The sequence below is a fragment of the Branchiostoma lanceolatum genome, chromosome 13 (genome assembly GCF_035083965.1).
Source record: "Branchiostoma lanceolatum isolate klBraLanc5 chromosome 13, klBraLanc5.hap2, whole genome shotgun sequence".
Lineage (NCBI taxonomy): Eukaryota > Metazoa > Chordata > Leptocardii > Amphioxiformes > Branchiostomatidae > Branchiostoma > Branchiostoma lanceolatum.
The window spans coordinates 18,840,314-18,865,017 of record NC_089734.1 but is presented as its reverse complement, the minus strand read 5'-3'; the positions used below and the strand labels follow the sequence as shown (position 1 = coordinate 18,865,017).

General features: G+C 39.2%; 1 protein-coding gene across 5 annotated transcripts in view; it reads left to right on the top strand.

The window, feature by feature from the left end:
• The window catches only part of LOC136447354 (receptor-type tyrosine-protein phosphatase N2-like), a 104,665-nt gene that overhangs the window by 40,521 nt on the left and 39,440 nt on the right, over positions 1–24,704 (top strand). For all 5 annotated transcript variants that reach the window (XM_066446182.1, XM_066446184.1, XM_066446183.1 and 2 more), the window contains exons 7-11: positions 1,344–1,640; positions 2,151–2,322; positions 4,028–4,111; positions 4,585–4,664; positions 8,219–8,289. In XM_066446182.1, the coding sequence (XP_066302279.1) occupies positions 1,344–1,640; positions 2,151–2,322; positions 4,028–4,111; positions 4,585–4,664; positions 8,219–8,289 (704 nt within the window). The remainder of the gene's footprint in view (positions 1–1,343; positions 1,641–2,150; positions 2,323–4,027; positions 4,112–4,584; positions 4,665–8,218; positions 8,290–24,704) is intronic.

Sequence of the window (24,704 nt, the reverse complement as noted above, 5' to 3'; positions counted from 1 at the left end):
AAGTTCCCGGTCGCATTGATGTTGCAAACATGTAACCTAACCCCGCATGTTGATTAAAGACTGACAGGCCGCTGGCTTTGATGTGGGCGGCACGGGTCGGTGATCTCTGAATGCATAAACACGAAGTTCATTGAATGTAAATGGCGATTTCTCATTGCTTGCTCAAAACAAAAATATAGAAAACCATGAATAGAGAGATCTAAAAATAACTGATGCTGTTGTTTAAAATAAGTCGTCACTTTGTACCGAATTGACTGAAAAAAAAAAGGGAGATTTGCCGCGTACTTTCTGGTCACTTGCGGTGCCGGGCCGAGTGCAAATGTCACAATTTCAGTTTCCGGTGTAACGATTCTTCCCCGGCAGTTTGCGACGTACTTGTGGCACACTTGTGGCATTTGTGAGTTCATGTTACGGGACCATTTGTATGAAATGAAGTATCTACTCTCATTACCATACTAGTACCAAAGAACGGATCGTCAACGTTGACCATGCTTGGAACGCAACAAGCGGCGTAAACAGTCCCTAGTCACAGCGCGCCCCGCATCGGTGGCAACTTACGCACGGTGAAAAAAAAAAATTACCACAGGGAAGCTGAAGTTAGTTGACACAAAATTATTCTGTCTGTTTACTGAAAGTCGTGCCGACAAATTAAGGAGAGACAAAGGTATTTGTATGTCGAAGTTACGGTACCCTGATTAGAATGGAACGATGTGGAACGCTATATTCATAACAACATTTTTCTGGTTTTACCGACTGAGATTATAGTGTGAATTAGTGCATGGACGGTGTAAAATTAACTCGACAACGGAAAATCCTTAAACACCTCCACTCTAATTTATCATTCGTCAAAACGCAACACTTTTCAGACAACCGACACTGGTGCAATGCGATGTCGAACTCGTAAATTGACGTTTGAAGTTATGGGACCCCACGTTATATGTCAAGATTTTTGGTCCCTCAACGGTTTGTGCCTCAGGGGAAATATGGCATATATACAATGTCATGTAGTTAACATTGTTATATATTTGAGAAAATAGTGGCATCGTGTTGGCGTAACAGTTAGGGTTTTTGACCCAGAACCCAAAGGTCCTGGCTTTGAATCCCCTGATGCCACCGATGTTTTGCCTTTGGGAAAGGCACTTAACATGACTTTCCTCACTCCACCCAGAAAACTTATTCAATCGGGAGGTAAAAGGTGGTGGAAGGAGATCTAGAGGGATGGGCTCCGCCTTCCAATACCGTTACCTAGACACGGTAGATCACAACCCACTGTTCCTTCGACCTCAAAAAGCCTATGGGACTACCTTGAACTACCGTTTTTACCTTAACTTTTACTCTTTCAGGAGGCCAAGAGGATGCTGAGGATCAAGAAACAACAAGAGGCTCAGATGGAGAAACTGAAGACGGCACCGGTGAGGCACCAGACAGTAGTGATGAGCACCAGGAAGACACGTCCAACCCAGAGGTTAGTAAGAAGGACCCGGGAGGAGGGGAGCTGGAGGAGAAACAAGCTGAAGATGCTGACAGTGATGGACAGGAGGAGAAGAAAGATGAGGAGACTTGGATTCAGGAGGATCAAGGGGAACAAAAGAAGTCTCCTGCCTCTCAGCAGAGTTTCTTCAGGAACGGTCCACCTTCATGTAAGGAGTTTTACTTGAACTTGAAATTTTATTTGTTATGCATGCTTGCAAGCATATACATGCTCCTTTGTTGAAAAACAGTCTCTACAATTAGACATCGTCTCTATATAGGCATTGGATTAAAAGAGAAAAATCAGACTTTTTCACATTGAAAGAAGTCCCCAATCTCTCGATCATCTTCAAGAAACTTGTCCACTTTCATGGATATGAGGTTTGCTCATTTCTATAACCTTTAAGACAGTGCTGTTGGAAGATTATGCCCATTCAGCTTGCAAACATTATTTGTCATATTCTTGACACAAAGTCCTTATGTCCATTGCAGTGTAACAACACAGAAAGTAACATTTCAGTTCACACCACATTTTTTAAAATCCTATAGACAGGAAATTTTCATCTAGAATCTGCGGTCTTTTTTTAAACAGTCACGTATTCTGTCAATATTTCTCCCTTTATTTGCTAGTTGTATTCAGACTAGGTCTGACCTGATAACATGTAACTTTCTTCTTCTAGTGAAATTTAAAAGTGAAGAAGAAGAGAAGGAAGAAGAGCCGACCATTGACAGTAAGGCCTGGTTCATCCCTATTGAAGATAACAGAGGTCGCCAGGTCGGCATCTTTGACCTGAAGGACGCCATGGAGGCCAGTGTCGAGCGCAACCACGCCTTTCTGGTCTTTGACAGAAAGTAAGTACAGTAACAGAACTAGAAACTAAGTTAACAAGTTGGCAAGCAAATACATAATGTTTACCTTCACATGGTCTTAACTATAGCCAAACAGTAACAGTTACTGCTCTGTTTATTCTCATCCAAATACATTTCATAATGTATGGTGACCAGCCCCTCTAGCTCTGTCCTGCCACTTCCTACATTATGTAGTCAAACACCACAGGGTGTCTGATACTTTACCAACCATGGTGACAGCCCTCCAGTCCAGGTCATTGACCTTATTTTTTGGAATGGAAGAAAAAGAAAATATGGAGCAGAAACTATATGTTTCCCTTCCATGAAGTAAAAATGATTAAGAAATTATAAGGGAATAGATTATTTTTTGATATTCAATTGTACTTGCCAATGAGAATTTTTGGAATAACTTTCATTGTGGATTATATTCTGAAGGTTGTTACACATGTACGTGTAAAGGTAGAAAAGGCAGTTTTGTTAAACTGTAGTCAATACAAGTCAGAATTCAAAATGCTCAATGCTGCTACGTTTCTGTGTAGGACTGGAAAGGTCAAATTTATAATGTCGGTAAGGTAAAGTCGGCCATACATGTACCTTGTTTGTCAATACAAAGTACAAAATAAATGTACTTTATACTGTCAATGACAATGTGTTTCATCTTTCGCAGCTCACATCACAGTTAACTTTCCAATGTAGCAGTGTGTGAATATAAAAGCTGTGCACTTGATATTCTGGCTTCGACTTTAACTTAGTTGCCAGGGAACTCATCTTAGTTTTAGAGACCATGGGCATTTAAAAGCTTGGCTTGTATCCTTACAGCCTAATGGTCAGACTTCCAGTGGCAGATGTACAATCATGTACTAGTTAGTTCGACCTTCCTGCATTCTCCAATCATTATAGATACATGATCCTCTTAAAAGCCTCTGACTTTTTACTAGACAACCATTAGATGGAAACAAAATTACAAATAGACATTTGATTGTCGAGATTCCAAAAAACTGTACCCTACAGGAAATTTACCACTTATCCCAGGCCTGTTCTAATGGAATGGTCTTTGCTGCCCTGCTGATTTCAGCTTTCTGGGAAAAAGCCATTTGTAAGACTATTTAATTTAAAGTAGGAACCTATTTGCTGTGATTCATTGCTGAAAAATATTACACTACGGTAACCCTGTTCTGATTACTGTAATTTGCTGTATGGGCTTTTGGATAGGCTGCAGGGGAAGTTTTCCATATGTCTTTTCTTATCAGACACACCAGACTCAGACATGGTTGAACTTGGCACTGAATTGTTTATGCAGCAAGAATTATGGTAGAACTCTTGATGCTGCGCCAGGATTTTTCAGGCTTAGTATTTTTGCTGTTAGTTGAAACCCTCCCCACCCCTTTGGTTTATTAGGTGGTACCCATATCTTTGTTCCAATACATGACTATTTTAATGGCCACACAGGGCCACTATAGCATGAGGCTACTCCACTAGTAGTGGAGTGTGTTCAACTCTCATTCTCTGACTTAAGTAGAAGTAGTTATTTGTACCATTTTTGAAGTCTTTGGTACGTCCCAGTTTGAACCTGCGAATGGAGGGGGAGCTTTTCCCCCACTGCATTATTGCGCCTGTTTATTTTTTCACCATATACATGTACAAAATAGACGTATAAAATCAGCTCAGGACAATGAAACTAAAATTTCAATGTTTGATTTGTTGTCAGAGTGACGTATGATGATGGCACAAAGGTTCGTGATGCGCTTGCTGACATCATTGGAGTTCCAAATGAGATCTTCTCCGATATAAGGTTAGTAGAGGGCACATCATAAACTTGGTAATACAGTATGTTTTGTCGAGTGTGTATGTGTGTGTGTGTGTGTATGTGTGTGTGTGTGTGTGTGTGTGTGTGTGCGTGCGTGCGTTCTTTGTTAAGATAGCACTGTCATAATTAAGACAACTTCTGCTATTTCGGTGGAGATGGTAATCAACTGATATGATTTACATGTAGGCAAATGATGACCTCATTTTCATGATAAATGAGAAATGCTCATAATACATCAGTCAAAAAGTTTAAAATCATTTGGGGATGGTATGAGGTCGTGGAACTCTAGTTGTAACTGTTTAAGATTTGTGTATAACAACTGGAAAATTTCCAACCATGAATTTGTAGTACTTCATAACTCTTACAAGAAAATGATAGTGCATTGAAGTAATGTTTGTTACAAGAATGCCTTTCAGATCGATGTTTTTAATTGTTTATTTGTTTGTTTGTTTTTCCAGTGTTCTGGACAACCATGTTTCGTTCCTGGTGAGACCCAATGACAAGGGACTCAACGCATCTACAGTTGCACACCTAGCTGGTAAGCACATTGCTGGCTCAATTCATTAAAAAAGAAATAAGATAGCAAAGAATAAGATATGCTACAGTACCGTCCTGGTCATAGTTAACAAGCTGGAACGTCATTGACACGTCGGAGCACCGTCATGCACTGACTGGTCAGAGAATCGTCAGAGTTATTCAGAAGTCAAAATCCCGACAGAATTCATCAGAGTTGAACTCTGACTGGTCAGCGTTAATCAACTTAATGAGATGGGTCAGGTTTCATTCGGGAACACGAACTTATCTAATATTTTTCTAGGTCTCACACGCAAATTAAACGAAATTAGGCCGCCCAGATATATAAGTACCGTATTTTCTCGATTAAAGTACGCACCCCCGATTCGGGCAAAGTTCCAGGCAAATTTGCGGCCTTGAAACGTGAAATGAGAAAACCCGAATAAAGTATGCACCCCTTCTCCAGGCCGATGCCACAGTTGAAATGTTCGGACAAGTACATGTCCTGAAGGCGGTTTACTACCACAAATAATTGTTTAAAAATACATTTAAGTCGTTTATTAAGTGATTGTGTCGTAACTTCTTGAAGTATTCTAGTGGGAACTGTTTCATCCTTTACAAACACGTTGAACTTCATCATGGTTACCCTGCTCGGTTCATATGATAGCGCCGGCCGTGAGACAGATGTGTAAATCATCGGAGGAAAATTGCGATCATATTCACAACACTGGGTAAGAAATTGAGAATGATGTGGTCAGAAAATACTCTCCCGATATACTGCCGATATATAGTTATTTCTTTATATAAATACGAAGAACGCGACCGTCGAACTTGAAAATAACATATATAGTTTTCACGGCGACGCATACCATACCGATCGGCCCGGTAGACAACCGTCAAAAGAAACGGGCTGGTGGCGAAAGTCGTCTCCTACTTATATATTTAGGCGGCCTACTTTCTTATAATTTTCGTGTAAGACCAAAAAATGATCATATAAGTTCGAGACCCGGTATTTCCCCGTCAAATGCATCCAACCGAAAACTGGAAAACCGCAATGCTTTCCTGCCGCGCCCTTCGCTGCCCCGACACGCCTCCCGCGGCTTGGATTGCGTAATACTATGCAAATATTGCGTGACGCAATCGCGTTACGCATCTCCTATTGGCTGCTGCTAAATTCGTGGCGGGAAATGGAGGCGACAAGACAGGCCGAGTTTCTATGTCCGAGCTTTGATATACCTGCCGAAATTATGCGTATTATGACGTTTATATCGGTGCATGCGCAGAATTTAACGGGCCAACTTTAAAAGAAAGGAGTCGTCTGTCAAAGAGTCCGCTTTGAAGATATTTTAGGGTGCATTTTTATCGAAAATTTTGCCGCCGAAGTTACCGGAAGTGGTGAAACGTAACCTCAAAACAACATCGTCACCGGGGATCGGGATTTGTATTTCTTCTTTGAAAATCACAAAATAAACGAATTCATGTCAGTACGGATGTCTTTTATGGTGTACTTGCGGTGCCGGTATTCTTTTCGGGGTTCCTTGGGCACTGGGATCGGCTGGGTGCCGAACCATGCCGGCGGCATGACTTGATCCGGGCGCCGGGTGCTCAGTACGTCAGCTTTCTTGTGTACTAGTACGGTACGTATCTATTTGTCGTGTTAATATCAATGATGCACATATGAAACACTGTCGTTTATTGAAGTTCAACTTTATTTTCACGCGTCAACATTCTTATCCAAACGTTTTATGGACGAATCGGTGCAATTCAAAGGTCCCCTCGTCCGTGTTCCGGCTGGTTTAAGGTTCTGTTCCAATTTGTCCAGACAGTGACCTCAAACAAAGTACGCTTTGGCGATATCCTGAGACACTTTTCGGATTTTGAAAAGTTTCAAAAGTGCGTACTTTAATCGAGAAAATACGGTAGGAGATGATTTCCGCATGTAGACCCCGTTCACACTCATTTTTTTCAATCGCGATTGAAGTATAATCGCGATTGAATCAATCCGATCGCGATTGAATTTTTCAGTGTGAACGCTCCCAATCGCGATTGGAACGATCCAAAACGATCCAATCGCGATTGGATTGTAACTACCTCCGGAGGTAGTTTGATTGGATTAATCGCGATCGGATCCAATCCAATCCTATCAAATTTTGAGTGTGAACACAACTATGATTCATTCTATCGCGATCGGCGGAGATTTCGGCTGGTTCCGGGGGTGGGAGGTCATACATGCGGGTACATGGGGTCATAGTTTGCATCGCGCGGGAAAACAAACCTAATCCGCACGTCAGATCGCTCTGTTACAACAACAACAACTTTTCATCGTCAACAATGCCCAAGAAGAAGAATAAAACTCCGTCAGCAACTTCAGCTGGTGGCAGATGGCGCGATGAGGAGACCAGGGTCCTCATCGCAATCTGGGGGAGAGAGGAGGTGCAGGCCAAACTGTGGAAATGTCACCGAAAGAGGGACATTTACCGCACCAAGTGACAATGTCTAGCGGAAAAATAGACACAAAACAAGGACAACAAGGACAACAACATTTACCAGATGATCGCCGATAGCATGCTTCAATCGTGCTTCAATCGCGATCAGATCACGGCGTACTTAATCCACTTGGCGAAAAGCAGTGTGAACGCAAAAGTTTTTTTTGCGTTCAATCGCGATCGGATCGAACAATCACGATTATACTTCAATCGCGATTGAAAAAAATGAGTGTGAACGGGGTCGTAGTCGGCTTGTTTTGACGATTGTCGGCCGGACCGATCGGGATGCTACATGTCTGCGTTGCCGGCAAATGCTGTGAAAACTACGTTCTTCAAATTGTTTTATTGATTAACATTATTTATATCAAGAAATATAACATAAAAAATAAATATCAGAAGAGCATTTTCTGATCACAGCATTCTCATCCAGTGTTGTGAACATGATTGCTGTTGACAATTTTCCTTCGATGTTTTGCAAATCTGTACGACACGACCGGTGCTAGCAGGGAATGCTGATTTTGTGACAAACAGAAAAACAACAGCCAAATAAGATTTCATAGGTAAAATATAGAACTGATAAAGTAAAAATAAAACTTTACTCTGAGAAAGCATTGCTTGTAAAAATGTCAATATAATTGGTGATTTAATACGATCAACACGTACTAAAATGCGGACAAGATCCCGGCCCATCTTTTTCTATTGTTGCGAGATCTTGTATCGGTAATTTTCTGCCCCGCATGAGGCGAAGTAGTTCTCCTCCCACTGTCCTGTGATGTTACCACGGCCTGCATATGAATGGTGCGCCATTCGATAACTCTGATTTCCCGTCAGTGACTGGTCAGAAAATATCTCTGACGCGTCAATGTTCGTCAGAGGGTCGTCAGTGACGGGTCAGACAAGGGTCAGTGACGCAAATGGATGTTAACCATGATCAGGACGGTTCTGTATGATGCAGCCTTATAGATAGGGGAAGCTGTTTCTGGACTGCCAGGATAGTGAAGCCTACATGTACCCTGCTTGCTTTTGGCCACTTGCGCCAGTGTTTAAGTTCCAAAGAATAGCTTTACATTTTTTCATCATCTCTTCTTTTCAGAAAACAACAAAGAAGCTCTTCAGAAGGCGGTCGGTATGGAGCTGGTTGGTACCGGTATTGGCAGTAATGAGGTACGTACATCGATATCGTACATGTCATTTCTGAGAAGTCGGCATGCCTAGGACATGTGCATGGCCCTGAAAATGAATAGGAGCAGCTGACATCTTTGATGTGAGGTCTTTGTACTGCTCTCAGATCTGTGATTTGTTCATGGATCAGAAATCCATTTGAAGGCGTTTGTTGCAGAATACCTCACGTTGGGAGATGTTGACATTAGGTTTTCCCTTGTGAACTCCCGACTGCTGTTGAAGCATTCTGTTATGTAGGTCTCTTCTTGTCTTTTGTGATTGCACATGTACGAAGATGGAGCTAACAATTCTTGCTGATCATTGAAACATGAAAGCCTGTATTTTGTGTGCTTGTACCTGGAGACATCTGACGGAGCACGTGGGTGTAGCGGCCATGCTTTCAGAAGATTGAAGTACAAAATGTGGCATTTACTGTGTCTGTGTGTGTGAGAGGTAAAGACAAGGCATGTCTGACTCAGTGAATATTGGGAAGAATTTAAGTTTTAAACTTTTACACATCTTGGATTACAACAATTAATAATGCTAGAATCTGCTCGGATTGGAAATTGTTTTCAACTTATAGCACAATGTTTGAGAAGGTTATCACTACTGAAAACCAGTGTAGCAGTCCAGCATCTCCCCCTGGCAGGAATATACCCAGGTACAATCTGGGCAGGGGTAGAGTCCAGCCTGCTACACTGCTTTCCTACTATTTATGGTCCCTTAATAGATTTTTCTGTCAGCTTCCATGAGTAGTGAACATGCTGCATACATGTAGTGTAATTCCTCTCACTGTACAGATGGTACGGGGGAAATCTAACTTAAGTCAACTAATTGACAGATGTCAATACTCCATAATTATATACTATTGTTAGATTAAACCTCATTGGTATATTGTGACTATCTTGATACATTTTCTACATCTGTAAGCAGAAAAAAACAAGGTCTGCATCTTGCAACACACAGGGACTGAATGCAAGTCAGATAAAATTTACTCCTATTTCCACTGACCACCCCCTAAAATCTTTGCTTTACAATGTCTATGAATTTGAGTGGTCATACAATGATAGATATCTCTGCTCACATTGATTCATGTAGTACTACATGTAAATCAACCATCACTGGCTAAAGGTGACATGCTAGCAGCTGGGGATAGCTAGAACTGGCAATCTTGGCGCTTCAGTACCACAGAATTCATAAGGGAAATCAATCTGTAAATTGCTTTCAAGATAGAAAATGTCTTGGCACAACCTTTTGTGATAGGTCACATTCCATTTTACATGCAAGATAGGTGGCAGATGAGTTGGAAAGACCAGTAATAGTGCAAAGGATTCCTCCAGAATATCTTATTGATTGATTGTTACAGTGGAGGGAGTCTATTGTTCATGCGACTCTGACATTTCAATTGTTGAAAGTCTTGCACTAGTCTTGTTGGTAAGGTGTGCTCCCACTGTGATTTCCTTAGCTAAAAGTCCCATCTTTGATTTGCATGAAGAAGCTGAGAGGCTCCCTTTTGTGAAGGCAATCCTGCGATTGCATTTAAGTCTCTGGGTGGTACATATCAATGGGAATGGATTTAGATGTATCAAATTGCATTTATCAAATGAAAGGGACACATGTTCCCCTTTACATGTACAAGGGAGGATGTAGGGAGTGTAAGGGAGGATGGATATCAATAGCATTAAACATCTTGCATTTGATTTATTATTTCAAATTACATTATCATGAATTAAATGTTCTTGAACTCTTATCAAACAAATCAACACCAAAAGAGAAAACTCAGCACATCTGCGGGTATATCTGACCCTTTCAGTTATAAGTGAGTGGGTCAGATACTCCCTGAAGACCAATGTGATGGTCACAGATACATGTACATATCTGCTCCTCTCAGATTTGTTTTTACTGACAATGACAATGATCTTTATTTGCACGTTCATGCCCACATGGGCTAAATGCAGTACAGTAGTTTCAATATCACATGCAACGTATTCAGTGTAGAGAATCGTTTCATGAAGGCTAGCGTTCTTAAACAGTCAGATAGTTAAAATAACTAAATCTATGCTAATATATCTATCGATTACACAATAATCAAACATATAATGCTATGCTATCATTAAATCTATTGTTTACATGTCTCCTCCCTCTCCCTCACGACTTTCCTCACTTCACTCAGGACTGGTGTAAATAAGTACCTAGCTTCTGTTAGGGACATGCCTCGGATAGGACGTTAAATGGAGGTCCTGTGTTGGAGGAGAGCCACACCTACAGTCCTATGGCCGCACATGGGGCAATTGTCGTATTGAGGTCACCTGCGTTAGTGCCGAATGGCAGCCGCTCCAGACCCTTGTGATCTAGCCCCGCCAATTGTGCGCTCCTCGCAATTCAGCCCCTGGCTGTTAAGAGAGAGTAGTCGGCCTACCCAATAACAATAACCAAAAATAATAACATTTACTAACTGTCTAAATTGTGTATCTAAATTCAGGGCACCAATAAGAAAATTAATCTGAAAAGCCAAATAAATGAGATAAAGAAATGTGGTGAGTGATTTTTCTTGGTAATTTGGATCAGGAGCTTATCAATAAGAACTGTAGGTTATATATTCTACCCGTATGGACAAGTTTTCATTTTGATTAGGCCGAGGAAAAAATGGTTGTGTTTTAGGTCAAGTTCCTGAAAGAATTACAGTCGGTTAAGTAGGGATCCTCTTTTTTTTTTAAATTTCTTCTTTCTTGATTGAACAATAATATTACATTTAGCAATGGAAAATAGAAATACATGATGCAGGAACTGTTATTTTCAACATCATATTGTATACAAAATCTGATATTATATTATGATACATTATACAAGCTCATTAGTTAAGTGTACAAAGCAGTACAATATTTACTACACATTCTTACATCAACTGTTCCATCAAAACCCTCATCTGTTAACAGAGTGTAAGATACATCTATTCCAAATTCCATCACTCAGATGTCTGATTGAAAATTTTTAAGTCTCTAGTGGCAGACCAAAAAAACAAGGCTAGGATCGGCAGGTTTTTGCTCAGGGTCTACCGGGTAACCTAAAACATTTTTTTCCCTTGGCCTAACAGTATTGGCTGCACCAGGAAAGTTGGCAGGTCCTACTGCCTTGAGATATGTTGCTAGCGTCAGAGTGGTCCTGGTGTACATTGTAAATCGTGATGGCAGTAAGCCATTGCTGTCGGCACATTTCTGGTAAATGGAGATAGTTGGGGTGCACACATGAGTTCTGGTATGCCTGCCAGTCAACATTACCCCATCTCTTTGAAAATGTCACTTTACGTCACATCTTTTTGACAGGCTTTGTATCCGTGAGTGAGTGAGTGAGTGAGTGAGTGAGTGAGTGAGTGAGTGAGTGAGTGAGTGAGTGATATAGCAGGAAAGAAAGATGGATTTCTAATACAACCAGACTTAAGAATTTGATTTAAAAAAAATTATTTTGTAATTCTGTAACAATATTGACTTTTGTTTAAAATGGAATTGTATAGATTTAAATCACCTGTAGTATTATGTTTGTTTGGTCACTTTTGTTCAGCTGTCAATATAGTCAATATAGAGGAAAAACCTACAACTTGTAGGTTTTTAATGTTTTTCTTGTCAATTTTAGGCTCTTGTAGACTAAATTTAATGACGGCAACAAAGTGATGGCAGCTGTCTTAAGTTTATTTATTAGGTAATTTTGATTTGAGACTTATAGAATGAGAACGTCTAACTTAGCTGTCAATCAATCCCAGCAATATGTCCTGTGACCTGTTTTTAAAGGCAACAAATGTATGCACACACTCAAATAAAGAGTAATTAGCATTAAATGGATTACAGCACTTTTTGCCTACCGTTCATTCCTCTGCTGTCTAAAAGCATGGTCTGTGTGACTACTTTGATTTGTGGATATTAGAAAAATTCTGTTAACTTAGTCATATTCTTTAATCTTATATAATAGTGAGGGTTGGCCAAGTTGGTACATGTACAATGTAATTAGGTCAGAAATTTATGTAGGCTTTGATGCGAATGAGGTAACTGAATTATTGGCTGATTTTACACCCAGTTACATGTATGTAAGGTGTAAAAATAGTTATATTCACATCCTGCTAACGGTTTGTAATAGGAAGGTCAGAAGGAAATTACATTCCTTTTAGCAATACTCAGTTTTAAAAATGTGAGCTGTGTGCCAGGTATTTCTTCTATCTACCTGTAGCTACACCTTACCTACGAATGTACACCAGCCCTGTACTGGTCTATAATATGTAACCTTCTCCCTGCTGCCTAACCCTTTAACCAATAGAGAATTGGTTGCCAAACAACTACTTCAGTGTGCTAAAGCCTTAGGATAAGTGACTGTGGATTTGACCATTAGCACTTGTAAAATGCAAAAGAATCAAAGTCATTTCTCATCAGTTTGCAGTATTATAAGATCTGCTTTTCTAGCAGGGTGGTAAACTTGACTGGTGCTGGTAATTTTGCACCAGAAAGGTATTTTGATCCCTGCTCAGGTGTTAAAGTATTGCCTTGTAGCTCATTTCAATACTCCAGTTCTAATAATGGAAACAGACACACACAAATTTTATGTTCAAGTATATAGAGACGTTTCCAAAACAACACTTCTGTACTTTTAGTACTGTAACTTGAAGCTTACTGTGCACAATGTTTTTGGTAGTCCAAGATTAGACAAATTCTATGTTTGATCCTGCAGGGCACTGAGAAAGTTATTATTGTTCAGCCAATACGTGTGGAACTGCCATGGTTCTGAAACCATGGCTGTTGTGGTGACGATAATTTTACCACAGTTACTGTAACAAATATTGTCAGCTGTCTGCTTTCATGATGTCCTTTTACTTTAAATTATCTTCCTCAAAATGCCTGAAAACCATGGAAATGAATTGGTACGGCATTGGATAGCTGAAATCTTTTGATTTCTTTTGAGAACTTGCAAACTGCAAAGAGATGGAAACTGAAAAAAGTTTTTATGTTATTCATCAATCTCCAGACTGAGAAAAATTGAACAGTAATATTACTTTCATAGCCACTAATGCCAAAATGCCACCTACAACCTACACAAATGAGCCTGTGCTGAAAAAAATGATAGAAACTTCCATACATGTAAATGATTTTCTTACTTGTGAAGAAATGAAAGTTTAGTAACTGTTGTAAACAAAACAGCCATCAATTCCAGAATCATTGGAAAAGTACAGTTTTTGAGAGTAACAATTTGTAGGATCTATCTGTAGGCTTTTAGCTGGGATTTACAATGTATCAGACTTCCCTGAAGGGCTGTGGATTATCAGTTACATGGTAGCTCTGCCAGTCAATCAATTAACATACTGTCCAAGTGTTTGTGTGTGTGTGTGTGTGTTTGTGTATTTGTGTTTGTGTGTATGTTGTTTGTGTGTGTGTTTGTGTTTTTGTTTGTATATGTGTGTGTGTGTGTGTGTGTGTGTATGTTGTTTGTGTGTGTTTGTGTGTATGTGTGTGTGTCTCACAAATATACATGTAATTACCAGGGAAACATGGCGTCCTCTCGGCTTCACCTGCAAAAGGAGGGTGTCTAATTCCTTTGTTTTTGTAGTGTAGGGTGTCCAGAGAATGCCATGACCCTCTGCTACGTAACAGCCCGCCTCTCTGTCTCCTATGCCTGTCATTTGACTTTTAGCAATGTCTCTAATTGGCCATACATGTGCAAACACTTCCCTCCACACTGCCAAAGGCTATTTTCTTGCCATGAGCCCTTTGATCTTTCCTCCATCGGTTTTATGCAAGTAGAAATGGTTTTGTAAGCTAGTACATTTTTGAAAGGTCAAAGACACACTGTACAGTATCTGAAATGGAATGGTAGATGTTACTGCCCTTGGCCAGATAGTGCCTTGAAGAGTGACATTGCCAGAGGTGCTTTTGGCCATGTACAGTCCAGGCTACTCTAGTAGAAAGGATACGTACATACACATTAATTTTGTATATCACAGGATAAGAGTGGTTCCAAAATCCCATTCAGTGCATGTCTGTTTGTCAGCTTAAAGACACCCCACCCTTAAGTGCACTTTATAGTTATGGAATACTGAGTTTTTACTGGCCAATACGCATGCCAAGCTATTGTCTGTCTTTTTTCCATTCAGCAACAATTCATTTTATTGCATCCAAACCCGCAGTGAAAAACAAATCAATTTTTAAATTTTGCCCATGGCAATATCATATATTATTCTATTTACATCTAGGCTGCATTGCAAAAGAATTTATTTCTGTATCTTAAATTGGGTCTGACGTATACATATTATCAAATAGAATTTGGCTCGGGAGTTGAAATTCTTTGAGGCTGTAGAATTCCTGGAGGGCGCACCCTGTGATAACTTTTTATTCTTATGTCTATCAAAAAGCAGCAGTGTAAAAGAAATGAGACGTAGTCATGTACATAGATACATTCATTATTAGCAGTTTAGATGCTTTGACCTTATCTTACAACATTTGATACCAATCTAAAAGCTATATTCAATACGAATCCTCAGACTGCACCGTAACAATGATTCTAACATCAAACCAAGAGGGATGCTGCCACTGAGCCTCGGATGACGTCAATAGCCTGGAGTAAAGCCAGACTTCCTGGGGACGCCGTCATTATGTATTCATGAAAATATCAGGGTTTTACCTATCGGTGGACAGGGTTGACGCACACAGGATTATAGGCCAGGCAGGACCACATAGCTCTGCTTTGTTTGAACGTAATGATGACCAAGGACATTTACAAAATTAATGTATTGATATCTTCACATGCAAGCAATTCAGATTTATGTTTGACTGAAGATTTATCTGTTGACATCGTAAAGAGAAAACTTTTTTTTCAAGAATTCAATCTGGAACATTTTTAAATCAGAATGTAGCCTTTGCAGCAGACAGACCAATGACCACATGAAAACCCAGGATGCTATGATCACAATTCAGCTTGCATTCAATTTGTTTCCCATGATATTCACGTTCTGTGCTCATCATCATCATATTGCTGTGTATTATGTGTGGCAATCCACCTCTCTAACTCAGGTGGCTACAACAGATCATAGCACAACTTTGTTGAAATCTATTCTGGGGAAATGTCTTTTCCTCTGGGATCGCAGGACCGTAAAATTGACTCATGATGATACGGGCTTGGAAATTTAAACAGAATACAGCAGTGACCAATGTGTGGTCGAATTTGAGGTCTAAATGGTCCCCAGCAGGCTATAATCCCACAGGAAGTTAGGTCAAAGGTCTCAGAATAGGTTACCTCATTTCCTGCAATATCTTGCTATTTGTCCGTTGCCTAATGGGAGTCAGTGGGAAATTCACAAGAACTAAAAACATTTCACGGAGCTATGAGGTCTTTGATCTCTTATATACATAGTCATGTAATTTCCATCAGTAGTTTAAAAGCAGATGTCCCCTCACCCATTTTGCTCCCCACCGCCTATTAAAAATCTAATTTCACATGTGGGTAGCTCAAAACTCATAGGTGCGCTCACCTCGTACAAATCAATTTGTGAAATCCCACTCGACGCCCACCTGTTAGAATACTCTTCTTTTGATATTGTTCACTACATGTGTGTCTACAGCTATGAGCACAACAGACTGATGATGAGGTGATCTAGTCAAATACGTTAAACCTCTAAAGTCTCCTGTTTAATGCATTTCTCCTTAGTTTGCTTGTTTCGATGCTAAGGCCACACCAACTTGATTTTATGGATGACATCCTCTGGAGACCCCAAAACTAATGCGCGCGGGCGAAAAAAAGAAAAATCCTGCAAAAAAAAAATGCTGCTAAACCACAGGGCTACTAGTACAAAGCTGGTATTGCGAATTGAGCCACAGAACACAGTTTATTTGTAGGAGATACATGTAGGTACTCTCCAAGCAGAGGAGTGGGTCCGGCAGGTTTTTGGCGTGTTTTTAGGCATTTTTGTCGCCAAAAACCTGCCGGACCCACTCCTCTGCTTGGAGAGTACATGTAGGTTGTCTTGTTCATCATAGCAGACTATTAGAAGGTATTTGGCTCCAAGGACTGTGGATGATATATGACTGTGATGAGAATACTCATATACACCCATAAGGGCAGTTCCAACATACATGGCATTGAAGTCCATATTAAGCATTCCATGGTTTACGCTCACAAATCCCTCCGCCAATCCTTCAATTCCTCTCCCATGTCTCTCATTGTTGCAAAAGTCGGCAAGTTCCGGAGTTCTGTGTAGCCTTGGAGGAGGTGATTTTTTTTGTGTTTTTTTTGACAACAGGCGAAAATCAATGCGCGCGCGGATGTCATCCATAAGATTAAGTTGGTGTGGCCTAACGACATCAGTGGCAACAGATGTGGATCTAGTATCATTCTCTCTGATCTTGCAATTTATTTGTTCAAGTCTGCCCGACAGTATCACTCGGGATATATCGTCTTCTGGGGACATTTTAACCCCATTATTCTGGTACAAAATAGCTCTTGCACATATTGACTTTTCAATCCAAGGGTAAGGAGCATTAGTTGCAATGAGTCTGTTTTTCTTTAATGTTAGGCTTCAGTCCAAAGAGCAAGCCTTTCTTCAAGCAAAAAATGAATTGTATCCGTATGTGTGTTCTGTATTTGTAAATACTGGTTAATTGAGTCAGACATAGTCTGATGTTGAATAAAATACTTACATCAATGTAAATCCTTTAAGTGCGTATGATGCGTATCATGGCTTTGGATAGATACTGTAAATTCTTTTAGTTTTGTAGGGACTTAATTTTGAGGTGTTTAAGTTTGAGGTTTATACAGTTCAGCAGTACTGTTAGCAATCACTAAAAATGTGTAGTCTCAGTGTCTGTTTGCATGGCTTTTGCAGTGAAGATCGAGGTCACCATGAAAACTGAGGAAAAAAACACCGCAAACATCCCAAGATTTACATGTAGTATTTGTAGTCCCCTTTCCTAAATTTGATGTAAAGAATATACACATCCTTTCTCAGTTTATCATTTTGGAGATGGAACATTACATAGATTCCTATTTTTTCAGTTGTTTATCCTGAATTCTATTCTGGACTCTACTATTGTTAAAACAGCTTATGTGACTGACTCCATACCAAAGTGAAAGAAATGCAAAGAAATTAATCTATTCTGTGGTAAACACTATAAATCCAGTATGCCGTCTTCACTCTAAAACAACAAGCTAAGAAATCTTGCAAATGTAGCATAACCTTTGGGGTCTTGGTTGAGGAAGAGCATTAGCCTGATAGCCCAGGTGGGGACGTGTAATTGTGAATGAATGGGCCGTTCCACCAAATGAAAAGAGACCGTACTGATTCCCACTTAGCACGCAGGAAGTGTGCTGTGTAGCTTCTGTTGCGAGACGTCCACATACAATGTACTGGGGAATGCTAATGGCACATCCTTAGAAAAAGAACCTAGGGGTCCTTGAGTGAGAGGACCTCTCTCAAAGGAGAATCCGTCCCACGCTTTCTGCCATAATGAGGAATCACCACGGGACAGTTACAACGTCCAGGGTAGCTGCTGCGAAGCAGGTTGTTGGGAGTCCTAAGTAACAGGACTGTTGAAGACATGGGGGCTGGAGACATACAAACCACTGAGTTGGCTGGAACTGGAAATGTGCTAAATTCTACTCGCCTCGGAGAAAGGAGGTCATCTGATTTGACCTTGATCAACAAGATCATAGACTCTTGGGTAAATATCTGTCTTGTTGGTTTGATATGTGTCTGTTCATCTGTTTGATTGTTCAATCAGTTGTTGTTACATTTTGTATTTCAGTTCTATAAGATATATTTGATACCTTCTTTGAAAGTATGTGTTGTGTTCTCTTGTTGCACGGTTGTGGTGTTATAAATGCTTACATCCATGGAAACGTGCAGCTACATTGTAAATGGTGGTACAACGGATGGAGCTAAAAATGACCACTCATCATCATCATCTATGCACAGCTAAAACCCACACCAAAACGACCACTAAATTCCTTTATAGAAATGAAATTATTTGTGTATAGTGTTACATGCGCAACTTCCAGTTCTCAAAATGAGTACTGAGGTCAATATGGCAGTTGTAGTAAAGTACAGTATAAATATCTTCTCAAGTGGTCTTGAACATGTAGGGCCATTAAGAACAGACGTCATACAGACTGACAAGTGGACCATTTTGACTTGTCACGGTCAACTCAACCTTTGAATTGCGCAGCTCATGTTTTACCTAGCGTTAAGCCTCCCAGCTTACACATTTACTCAAACTTTCCTTTAAAATTTACATGGCTATACATGCACTGTCATGTGCAGAGAAATCACATTCAAACGATACAATTATAGTAGAATGTACAATCATGTATATGACATGTATATTTTCATTCCTTCTCAAGAGACAGCTGTGGTGTAAAAATGACATCTAAAGTTTTCTCACCACTATAATATAGTTACTGTATGATATCATGTAACAGTTACTATTATATTTTGACCAAAAATTAGAGTTATTGTAAATCCATAATTATCATGTAGGTCCTTTTTTCTTTCCTGTTTCTGCTGTCTTTCCCCCTTATTTGTCGAAGTATGTACATGTATGTGTGTGGGGTGGGGAAGTAAGAACATCAATATGGTACATGTAGATGAAATGGGTATAATAAAAGATTTCTCTGTTTCTTATGTGACTAAAATAGTTTCCTTGCTTCCGCTATAATCAGTGCTTCTAATTGCCTCATGGTATCTAGGGAACGTGTAACAGAGTGAAAAATGCGATTACATGTAGCTCTTAAAAAGGTTGCTGGATTATTTTAGTATCTTCCCACTGACGCAACACATTACCTTTTTTTACCGCTATGCATGCGGTTGCTGGCACTGAATTCGCTTTCACATGTCCTTCCTTCCGTCCGTCCTTCCTTCCGCCCACCCGTCGTTTTCGTCCAACCTGCAGCTCGCCAGGGGGCGCTTCACGCAAGGCCTTGCACCATGCTGCCATGCTATAGCTAGTTGGTAAATGGCTATATTACATCTTTAATACAAAATTACACAAAAAGGAACTGATTTGTTTAGAAAATGAACCAAATGTGACCAACAAAATGGTACCGTGTGCTGAGATTTGAACTTTGAGTATCTTTGCAATTCGGAAGAAGAAGTCTTGTCTCACTAGCTCAAGTTGGTAGTATGGTGATCAGGCGATCAGGAGATTCCCGGTTCGAAACGCGGTGTGGAAAACTTTTTTCCTTTCCTCTTTTTTTCTTTTTTTTCCCTTCTTTTTATATAAGGAGGAGATCTGTTGTTTTTGCTGGAGTGCTCTTCATCTTTTTTTTCTTTTTCTTTTGCATGATTTATTCAGGAACTTGTATAAAGTTCCCTTTCGATATATGCTACAGATGTCATATTTGATTTGTAGGCACCTTTAGAAAAGGTGAATACACCTGCATATGAATTAGGCTAATGCATGATATATGCAGAAAAGTGTAATTCCATTATGGTAAATGCTACGGATTTCATTTTTAAGAAAGGTGAGTACGCCTGGCTATAAGTTATGCTAATGAGGACCTCATTTGCATAATTCATCAGAAATTTGTAGTAACTTACAGTAAATACTACGGAGTGTAATATTTGATGTATAGGTACTGTATACGTAGGGGGTAAGGAAGTCTATACAAGTCATTACACGTGCAACCACCATTTAATCCTCACTTTTATCAAATGGTTGCGTGGCCAGCTTTTTTTTAAAGCTTTCTTGTTTAGACTGATGTGAACCGGTAGCTGTTTGGGCATTTTCCACAGTGACCACAGTCCATTGTAGTTTTAGTATCTCATAACATATGTACACCCACTGGTTTGAACATCAAATTGCTATCAGACTGAAGTTCTGTGTGGGTGGCTAGTTGGTTGGTTGGTCCTGAATTCATGATAGGTAATTTATTTATATAGAAAAGCCATATTACTTGCAAGACTGCGGTATAGTTTAATAAGGACACTCTTCTTCACATCATAGTCCTCATTTTCATTTTTGTTGTTATGACACTGGTCTGGTTAAAAACTGTTCTGTGTCTTACAACTCTGTTCCTGTAGGTTAGTTTTGACCTAAAAAAGCTATGCCCAGAAGTGACAGTTTTGTCAGGTCAAGAGTTGTTTATACATATTCTAGGGACTAGAAACTAAAGAAACAATGTGAAACTCGTCTTTTAAATTACACTCTGTATAGTAAAGAACTTGCTGAAATGTAGTATTTCATTGGTACCTATTTGGTTGAATAAGTGTATCAAGTTGCCTGTACATGACATTGTGTATGTCCTTGGTTGGATTATGTCTATTCAGTGTTGGAGGGCAGGCATCCAATTTAGAAGTTGTTGGCAGCTGCAGATGATCCCCTAGTTCTATTCTGTCAGAGGAAATTGAGTCTGGAATGTCTAGTGGGATTGTTATTGGGATGTATATTATACAGACATGATAACAGATAAGGTCATGGAGGGCGTGCTGGTAACCTCAGTAACTGCATAATGACAGTACATGTACATGTCATAATTATAATATAATAAAAGAACTTTCACTAACTTACTTTCCATCTCAGTAAAGTAGGGAGGTGCTGTCCTCGATTTCCTATTCTATGGACTGAAGCTGAAGCTGAAGCACGCATATCCTTAAAAAATCATCAGCAAGTTTTTATGTATTCTTCTGGTATTTTCTCCTTTTTGCTATGCACGCTTAGATAAGGGTTATTTGAGAGGGTCAGAAGATTTCTACATGTGCAAAAAATGCAAGAGTTACGATTTAATGCAATGCAAATAGCTGTGTTTTACTCCATGTTAGTGTCCCTGTGAGATACATTAATTTTAAAATTCTAAATTTTACACTTAGTGTAATACTGTCCTTGGCTCAACAGCTGCTGGCATGTTAGAAATCATGTTTTGAATTCATGCAGTTTTTATGTGAAATGTGTGGGTGGAAAGAGACCTGCTTTATATCTTAAAAGGTTTCTAGTAGAAGATCTCAGCTCAGAAGATGAGAAGGCTGTAACAGTTCAGAGAATCTATAAAGTTTAACCCATTTTGTGCCCTCTTTAGAACCAAAGCAGGTAGTGCACTAAAACTAAAAGTGGAGGGAAGAAAATAGTATGGCTTGAAATACAACTGTGATATAAGTTAACATCACAAAAGGCTCATAAAGAAGTGTAGATACTGTTATTATTTTACCTGACTGGCCATTATTAGGTTTCCATCCCATGACATACATGTAATAAGACATGAGATTATAGAGATCTAACTTATTATTTTACTGCTTATTATATATATGGCCCTTGTTCCATAGATTGTTAACAGTTAGTGCACTTATATGTAAATATTTCCATGGATTTCAATTTAATTGGAATTTAAGGAGGGGAAAGGAGGTATTCACAATGTTTTCAGTTTGCAGTTGAAAAAATTCTGTAGTACAGTAACTGTACAGTAGTAGTACAATGACAATGCATAATATTTGCACTGTCGTGATTTTATGCTGGAGAGGTCCCCGCAAAAAAAGCAAAAACTGAACCACCACCAACATTTCAAGTGTGATTGTGAGTTCAAGCTTGTCCAAGTGATCCCCAGAAAATACAGCTAATAATCAGGCATTGAAGCATGGCAGATTGTACTTCCAATTAGTGCCTCATGTACATTGTATGTATGATGGCCAGAGTGGCGGAAGACCGCCAGCAGTGGAGAACCTTTACTGAACGCTATGTATCTTTGGCTATTTCAGGGTGTTTTAAGAACTCCGCAATTAGAAACCTTTTAGAAAATTGGGAGGCAGAAACGATGCTAGAATGTCTAATTCATTTTCACCATGATAAAGAAGTGATTGCCATGACTAAAGGAGAGTTATTGATAAGCGTTTGCATATTGAGATGATTCCTATCTGAAAATAACAATCCAGAGATATTCAGTGAATGTTGGACTAAGGCCACAGCAATTTCTGTTCTTGGTTCTCAGGCATTTCAAAGTGAAATAAGTCGAGAGAAGATGAACACTATATCCCTTTATGATACTGAGTGTGTGCAGAAAGGCACATGTACAGACATTCCTGTTCGTGGAATTTTTTATTGTTGTATCCAAATTTAACATAATACAATCCAACAAACAAGATATTCAATTGGTTTGGCCTGAATGCAACAACCATTCTAATTCAAACTTATGAGAAAGTTCCAATTCTTTGTTAGAATCCATTCCTAATTTTGAAAAACAGTACACAAAGTAGTGTCACTTCAAAAAATAACTTAAAGTGTAGAACAAAATTTTGAGAATAGTAGAATGAACAAAAGGCAACAAGAGCACTTTGAGAGCTACAATGTATCCTCATCCAAATATCATGACCACAGCATATATGCCTAGGACATGAGATACAGAAACCAGAAGTTCTGCCGCAGTACCAAAGAAAGCGGCTAGGGGTCCCACAATCCAGTCATGAAATTCATCTATATTGCAAGACCTAACCACATACTAAAAATACATCCATACTTGTGGCTTCTTGTGTTATGTTGCAACCATACACCATTACGCCATTATATATTAACAATTGGTACCAAAAACATTAGCCATATTTCCAATGCTAATAATTAGATTGTACATTTGTGTACCCAGGAGTAATCTACGACCATGATGACCTAGATGGTACATGTAGAGAGATTGGAATTTGATGAGCTCGGGGTCCATTAGGCTGTCTCCCGGGTCAATATAACACCCGGTTAAGTAGAAACTAGCAAACTCCAGGGACAGGCTTTACCCCAATTATTCTTATCAAGTCGTTTGTATATCCAGATGGATTTCAAAAATGTTGGCATATAGACAAAGTGTGGAGAAAGCTGTAAAAAGATAAGAATCAGACCATACAAAGTGAAGGCTACCGAAAGGAGGCTTCTGTCGTGATAGAGTATAAGCTATAGGGTTAAATCTCTGTCATGACAGTATTTCATGTACTTTAACTGGTTTTGCTGCAGCAATTGAAATCCATATGAGACGCTTAAAAATACCACCAAATAAACTATTCTGGAAAAATATGTTTTGCTGAATGAAAGCCTTGCCTAGCCCCATCAAAGTATTTTTCACAAATCTCTTACAAGCCACACAGAAGGCATTTTTAAAAATCTAAAGATGGGGGTTCATAGTTGGTTAGAACGAAAAAAGAGCTTTTTAGAAATGAGAAAACTAAATAAAAGAAAGAATAAACCCTGGGCAATTGCACTGTTGGTTATTCCAGACACACGACCAGATTCTACCAACCAAGCGATCAAAAGTATGAATATTTATGGGGGAGGGTCGAACTCCCACAGTAAGTGTGGGACATCCTTTGATGCATGTTTATAAAGTGAAACACAGTAGCACAGAAAAGCCTGTTCACTCTTAATGAGTACTCCTGAGTGGAAAAGGATTTCTTCTCTATTTTGGACTGAGATGAGGATTTTTAGGAATCGTTGTGGAGAATATATATGATTTTTATTCATAGCCTTTCTGCTTAACAGTTTATATTTGGAAAATCATTTTCTGAGAGTAGTATTTCAGGCATACAGCTTACAAAAATAGTGTGTTACTGTATAATAACTACCGCAAGCTGTTTGCTTAGATAAAAGAAAGATCACATATTAATCTTAGGGGTTTGCGGTCCATCCTCTATTCGGTTTACAGAAGTGATTGGCCATACCACCTCATTAGTATGCGTGATGATAAGCCTAAGTGCATCCCCTTTGCTGCTTCCTCTCCCTTGGCTATGTCATGTGAATGACATTGCCATGACAACCAGATGATGTCATTGTAGCTATAGCAACAGTGTTGCTAATGGAGCAAGATTACGCTATGTTATTTAGTGCGTATTGTACAGTATTTTCTTTCTTTGTTAGGAAAAGAACTCTGATATATTTATATTTTGTAATATTTGCAAGATATGAACAAGCAAATATTATGTTTTTCCTACCATAGGCTACACATTTTAAGAGTCTCAGAAATGCATTGAAATTCTAAGAAATACAAGGGAAAAATGTGCTGTCTGTGGTGCTGATTTAAATGCTGCTGTTGTGCTGAACTGACATCCAATGCCATCATCTTTAACTTCACACTGTTTTCAAATGCAAGTCAGTTTCTTTTTGCTTTAGAAATATCAGGAGACAATATACCATTGCAATATGATACTGTGGATGCAGTTCATGCAAAATTAACTAGATGGCTCTTTTAGCTTGCTCCAGTGTTGTTATATATTACGATAGGCAGCCATAATAAAACATTGTGAGTTGTATAAAATTATGCTTTTACAATCACTGACTTTAACAGTCATGTATAATGATATTGTAAACATCATTATTCTTTTCATAGAATTTTTACTTGAACTGTTGATATATAACAATGAAATATCTAGATATTCAAACATATTACTTCATACGTCAATGAAGGTTATAAGATACGCCAAATAACAGTTACTC